The sequence below is a fragment of the Adiantum capillus-veneris genome, chromosome 8, assembly GCF_014529385.1.
Source record: "Adiantum capillus-veneris isolate H3 chromosome 8, ASM1452938v2, whole genome shotgun sequence".
NCBI lineage: Eukaryota > Viridiplantae > Streptophyta > Polypodiopsida > Polypodiales > Pteridaceae > Adiantum > Adiantum capillus-veneris.
This window is the reverse complement of record NC_140938.1, coordinates 108366090-108372806: the sequence shown is the minus strand read 5'-3', so window position 1 is coordinate 108372806 and position 6717 is coordinate 108366090. Positions and strand designations below refer to the sequence as shown.

Here is a 6717-nt window from a genome sequence, read left to right as displayed (position 1 = left end):
GCGTCAAATTCGACATACGGGGTCAAACTGACTCCAAATGAGCTCGAATTGGACAGGTTGCTTCAAGACTATGTTGCGGACAAGTCCAAAGCCTCAAAGTTGACTGACCAACCAACCCAACAGGCAGTGTAGTCACAAAAAATGGTGATTTCAGAGTCGACAAAGCATATAGTGATGCCGGCTTGACCAAACTTGACCAAATTCAATTTAGGACTTGTTTTAGGTGTATAGAATATGTCTAGGTCAAAATTTGTAAGTTTTGCAAAGAATTTTTCACTGTTGTAAATAATCACGTTTATTTACTTTTGCATCATTTTTTCTTGGAAATTGTCACATCTCCTCACCTATCATGTGTACACACCTAATACATGCCAAAAATCAAGTATGAGCCAAAATGACCACCCATTACTTGGAAAATTATCAAAAAACGCAAAGAAGTCTTTGCAAGCCAATTTCTTGGTTATGGACCACATTTTTTGATCCAAATCACCTTATATCTCATATACAAGGTATATACAATGCTTAAAACCGGTTGGTAGAGAAAAATGTTAATTTTGGAAGAAAAGTTAATAATCGCGATTATTAGAAAGTCAAAATTGGAAAGTATGGATATTTTGCCATCATACATTCAAAGTACATGATGTGTTAAGCCCACTAGCCAAGTTTGAACCAATTTGGAGCTCAAAATCTCAAATTTCCTTTTAAGAGACCTAAAGCCAAAATCAGGTACCATTTTCACCCTATGCATCCAAATGAGCCCATATTTCACTCAAAGCATGTATTTGGTATATACTTCAAGCCTATGAAGCCAAGTTTGGAAAAAGTTGAAAAATTTGCTTTGTTGTAAATAATCGCGATTATTTACTTTGGTTGCAAAAATTTGTTTTGACTTCACAGTTTTGTTCCTTGCATGTTTTATGCATCTATGCTTGTTCAAAAATTGATTTGAAGCAAATTGAACCAAAAGTGTCAGCATTTCAGACTAAAGGACATTTCAGAGAAAACTTCGATAAATCTGCTAACTTTGCACTCTATTCACTGAACAGGAGCCATGCAAGCGGCAGAGAGGGCCAAGAAGAAGCTCAACCAAAAGGAGAAGTTGCAGGAACTGCCCGCATATCAACTAGACCCAGATTCAGTCAAAGCAGCCAAGGCAGCATAACTCTCTAGAGAACAGCTAGAAGAGCATCACACTACAGTTTCTATGAACTTCTATGAGAGACTTCTATGAACAGGAGCCGTGTAGAGTGGATTTTCAGAAATCTTAAGAGCTTTTATCCACAATTAAAGAAGATGGAACCGCACAGATATTGACACTCACGGAAACAAGGTCAAAGTGGTCATCACTAAAGATATAGTGGCAGAGGCACTCAGACTGCCTACAGAAGGAATGACCATGAGAGCAAGAGACAGGAAAACAGCAAGAACCTTTACCAAGGAAACAACCGCGGCTACCTTTGTAGATTTGATTCGCAAACAGGTGGAAGAACCCGCCAGATTGTACCGCCACAGTACACCACGCAAAATCGCGCATTTGCCACCACATTTACCCAAGTTCTAAAGTCAACAACCAGGCAACCAGTGGACCATCTGCAATATGTCTTGACCACCTTGAAGGGCACCAAGAAAGAAGGCAAAATCACTTACTTGGGTGCACCAGAAGTGTTGACGAGGATAGCATACCATGCCATTGGTATGGTTGACGATTTACCACCTGCTCCTGATTAAAATACATGGATATGGCAGCACAACCCTCTCCAAGAGCTACAAGGTTAGGAAAGAGATCTTATAAATCTGATAAAGAATCAGCTCTGCTGACAGCTCGCCAGAGAGGCACAACAGCGAGAGCTCTAATAACAAGGAAAAGAGAGCGCGTAGAGAAAAAATGAAAAGAAAAGTTGTGGCCGCCCACCAAGAACAGTCCGCACAAAAACAAGCTCCCTTTGAAAGAGAGAAACAGGCCTACCAGCGTAGTAGACAAGCACAAGGGAAGGACCCAGAGAAATGGGTGCCTACTGGACTTAAAGGCCCAAGGACGAAGCATCATACAAGAAAAGAGGCTGAAGATCCGACAAAAAGATTGGAAAAAATGTACCAAGAAGGTGAAGCCCTCAAGCTGAGGGAAGCAAAAGAAGCGGCTAGGAAAGCCAAAGAGACGGAGGAACAGAGACAAGCCGAGGAGACGGCTTGTAATAGAAATTGCCTATGAGCTTTTAGAGTAGCGGAATTAGGAAATTAGGTGAAGCACTTTTGAGAGATTCTTTGTGAGCATAGCGGGTAAACTTATTTGATGGTAGCAACATAAACATGGTACTTAGTTAACTTGGCATGAACAATACTTTTGCGAGAGAGAGAGAGAGAGAGAGAGAGAGAGAGAGAGAGAGAGAGAGTTTAGAGAACATGACAATAGTTGAGGACCGGATTCATATGGAGCCTTTCCCCCCTCCAATAGGCATTTGTATTATAGTTTCTCCCATCAAGAGAGACTTGGTACAATACAATTTTTGTGTTCCTTGTGACCTATATGATGCAATGAAGATGGAAAGCTTCATGCATCACAAGCATAGAATAAACTTAAAGAAAGCATTAACTATCCCAAGGCCTCAAACACCTTCAAAGGTGGAGAGAGCTAGTGGGGAATGAGAATAAGGAAGAGGAAGAAGAAACATTCCATAGGAGAAAGAAGTAGTTCATCACTTATCATTACTCTTCTTGCTAGCATACATAATAGCATAGTAATGGAGATGGAGATGATGGCAAGCTTAAGCATTGAAGCATGACTCTTGGTTGGATTTGCATTCCATAGCCAAGAGCGTTGGTGTAAGCTTTCACTCTCACAAGCTTGGAGAAGGAGATGGTGTTCCTCAACTTTCACCAAGTGAGAATGGTTTCTCAAATGAGTGTGTGTGATGGTGTATATCCCCCTAGCACCCCCCCTCCTTGATTTACACGAGTACTTTTCCACATGCTACAGGCTCATTGGACCCCTCTCCCCCTGGCCAATCACATGTAGCATGCAGTCAGGTACATGGGTAGTCTTTTGACAAGTGTCCTCCTTACCCCTTAGAGAGAGAGAGCTTGAAAATATCTAAATATTTGTTAGGTGGAAGTAGAAGCTCATTGGACCCCTCTTTAGCCCAACCAATAGCATTCAAGCACACCATGTGGTTCAGCTTAGTGAGAGTTTGACATGTGTCCCATATGCTCTTTTAGAATTTCCCTAACTTTGAGATTTTTATGCATAGGAAGTTTCTCAAGCAACTTCCTCATTAAGTGAGTAGGTTCTCTTTTTTACTTAAGCATCTTACCCCCCATGCATAGGAAGCTTCTCAAGCAACTTCCTCATTAAATGTGACAAGTACCTCAAGTACCTTAGTCATCAAGCATGACAAGCACCTTAGGTGGAGTTCCTACCTCAAGCATAGCCCTAGCTTGCCTAATTTTAGGTCGTGTTCCCACCTCAATCACAGCCCTAGCTTGCTTAAGTTTAGGTCAAGTTCCCACCTCAAGCACAGCCCTAGTTTGCTTAAGGTCAAAAAGACTTTTAGCACTAACCATTGGAGGTCCTTAATGAAGCTAACCCTAAGGTCTTTTAAGCTTCATTAGTTAACCTTGCTCTTTGATAGACCATCTCTCATTTGGGCCCCTTTACCACATTGGCCCCGTGTTGAGATAGTTCCCGTTTATTATCCCATATTAAATGATCCGCTTAATATGAGAAAATCATTTGGGTTGGTTAGATATTAGATATTTAATGACATTACCTCTCGCTTGAAATCATAGTCGTCCTCGACTATGAGATAAAAGAGATAAAGTCATAGTCATTAGTCAATTTGTCTTAGCGGGTAGAGAACCCTTTTTTTATCTTACGACATCATTCCAAGATGGATGAATAACCCATTTAGTGCTTGGGAGACATAGCTGCCGCAAGCATGTCTACTCTTTAGTCCATTTCATCCTCCCAAGTAGAGTGACAAATTCTACATGGTGTTTAAGAGACGTCGTCATCCAAACATGATTCTTAGTATGCATACTACTTAAATTTGTGCACAATAAAGAGAGAACTAGTCTTTTAAGACAAAAACATTGATCATTTAAAAGAAACATGTACATTTGGTTACTCTAATGTAGCATTGTAAGCATTGACAAGGTTCATACTATCCTTAAGCATATCGTAGTACCTTGTCTTCATGCCAAAGGATAGCTTCGGGTTGTAGTACCTCTTCTTGGTCTTTGATTTCAGGAGGGTCTTCAATAATTGATTCATTTGGAGACTCTCCTTTGTAGGGCTTGAGTAGGCTCACATGAAAAGCATTGTGTATGAGCCAATGGTTAGGTAACTTGAGTTGATAAGCTACCTCATTGGTTGGCTTCAAAATTTGAAAAGAACCATAGTATCTTTTTGCTAGTTTAGTATAATACTTTTGATGGCCCGTAGGATTTTTGCCCGTTGTTTGCCTCAATCGAGCCTTAGGAAACTTAAGTAAGACCCAATCATTTTCTTTGAACGTTAAGGCCCTTCTATACTTGTCAACAACAGCTTTTTGCCTTAATTGGGAGATGGATATAGCCTCCTTAATCTTTTGAAAAGATGTTTACAAGTCCCGGTTATACTCATCGGCAACAAAGATCTTTCCATGTACTTTAAGTAGCAAAGGACTTTTAGGTCTTCCTTCTATGATTTCAAAAGGTGCTTTTCCCGTAAAAGTATGGATAGTATTATAAAACGCATACTCTACAAGAAGCAAGTACTTTTCCCATTATGAGCGTTGATCTACTTCTGTAACATAGGTCTTTAGTAGATCAAGAATCGTAAGATGACTATCTCACTTTGGCCATTCATTTGTGGGTGATACGCCGAAGAGAAATAGTAGTGACTTTTGTAAGATTTGCCGAAGCTTTTGTGATACTAAAAATTTGATCTTAATTTTGTAAGCACGTGTAGATAGTAGTGACTTTTGGATGAATGCACTCCATTACCTAACTAATTTGGTTGATGAGATATTTATTAATACTAGAACTTACATTTGACACACTCTAAAACATATTTTATGAACCCTAAGCATAAATATGAAAGTTATATCATTTGAAAAGGGAGGTTTAAGACTAGAAATAGAGATAATGGAGAAGGTGACTAAGGAGGGAAATGAACCTCTCCTTTATACTTACAATGAAGTTATAATACATAGATGAGTCTATTTACTTTCCTGTCTCTCGTCTAAATGTGTTTACATTCATTTTCCTTAATTCATAACAAATCACTCTCTTAAATTGATAATTGCTCATGTGATTTGATAGATTGAGTGCATCTTATCCTTGCTTGGTTGAGATTTAGTGTAAGAGTAAGTTATTTCAAGTAAGGCTTCCTGAGTAAATCTTGTGTGTGCCAAGAATTAATAAGTAGATTGGTGGAGGTGCAATTGAGTATGTAGCTATAGTGCTTGAGGCTTAATTAGAACTTACAGTAGTTCATTAGTCTCAACATTTTCTTGAAACTTCTCTTCTTGATTCCACACCCTCAAGCCCAAACGTGTTAGAATGACAACCCCCTAGCTCGGGGTAACATCACAGTCCTTCACCTTGCTGTGTATGACCTCTGGTTTGAAATGCTATCTTCAAAGTGAGAAGCTGATAATAACAAGATAAGGTGGTGTTGAGAAACACCTTCAAAGATTGGGAGTGATATCTATGCCGCCGCTTTCTTGGGTGACTTGGGGGCTTTGGCAGCCTTCTCAGCCTTCTCTGCGCTCTTCTTGGGCAGAAGGACCTGGTGAATATTGGGCAGCACACCGCCATAAGCTATGGTCACGCCGCTCAGCAACTTGCCAAGCTCCTCATCGTTTCTTATGGCGAGCTGGATATGGCGAGGAATGATTCTGTTCTTCTTGTTGTCACGGGCTGCATTGCCAGCCAGCTCCAACACCTGCACAACAAAACCCAAAATCAGCTATGAAGGTTCTCTTCTGCTCGGATCCAGGACCGCCCACTTTAATCTTCGCTTGAAATTTCCAAAATCAAAGAACATCAAGTGTATTGCAGCATAAAACAGATCAGTATGAAGGATGAGGAGCTCTTACCTCAGCAGCGAGGTACTCGAGCACAGCAGCAAGATAGACGGGGGCGCCGGTGCCAACGCGCTTGGCATAGCGGCCCTTCTTGAGGTAGCGGGCGAGTCTGCCCACCGGGAATTGAAGGCCTGCTTTGACAGTCTTAGAGACGCCCTTCTTCCTGGCTACCTTGCCGCGCCCTCCCTTACTGCCCTTGCTGGAATCCATACTATGCTCTCTCACAACTTGCAGCACGTCTCTCAGGTAAAGGAAAGCTTCACGCCTCTTCTGCTGAACACTGATCTGCTCCCGTCTATATGTAAGGTAGAGCCTGCTACCTGCTCCATTTGAATTTCGAATACTCCCCCGCTTATCTGCGCCGCTCACGCAACCTATTTCATCGGACGATCCTCAGTCCTCAACAACTCGGATCGACCCCTGTTCACACTTGCCTTTCGTCCCAAGAGGGAGTCCCACATCAATAATAATCAAAGAAAATAGCACAATTGAGTTCTCGATTGAGTCTTAGCACACTTTGGCATGTGCCCAATCTCCTTATGTAGGTGTGTCCTCCATCTTGGTGTCAGACGATCAAATCCCAAAGTCGTCGTCGTCTGTTGCCAGTGGATTAGCTTCAATAGTCTAGTGACAAGGGATCTGGGTTTTTGCT

At 41.3% G+C, this 6717-nt stretch overlaps 1 protein-coding gene across 1 annotated transcript; it reads right to left on the bottom strand.

Moving 5' to 3' along the window:
• Nucleotides 1–5206: 5206 nt before the first annotated feature.
• LOC147452735 (histone H2A-III-like) lies at nt 5207–6331 on the bottom strand. The gene is made up of 2 exons (XM_086519008.1): nt 6078–6331; nt 5207–5923 (listed from the first exon to the last, which is right to left on the bottom strand). The coding sequence occupies exons 1-2, from the start codon at nt 6273–6275 to the stop codon at nt 5687–5689; spliced, it is 435 nt and encodes a 144-aa protein (XP_086375134.1). The 5' UTR covers nt 6276–6331; the 3' UTR covers nt 5207–5686.
• Nucleotides 6332–6717: the final 386 nt, after the last annotated feature.

Excerpts from the sequence above, each read along its gene's own strand:
- LOC147452735 (XM_086519008.1), bottom strand. The coding sequence starts at position 6,275 with ATGGATTCCAGCAAGGGCAGTAAGGGAGGGCGCGGCAAGGTAGCCAGG. Across the intron at positions 5,924-6,077 it reads TCGAGTACCTCGCTGCTGAG|GTGTTGGAGCTGGCTGGCAA; the intron begins GTAAGAGCTCCT and ends TTTGTTGTGCAG.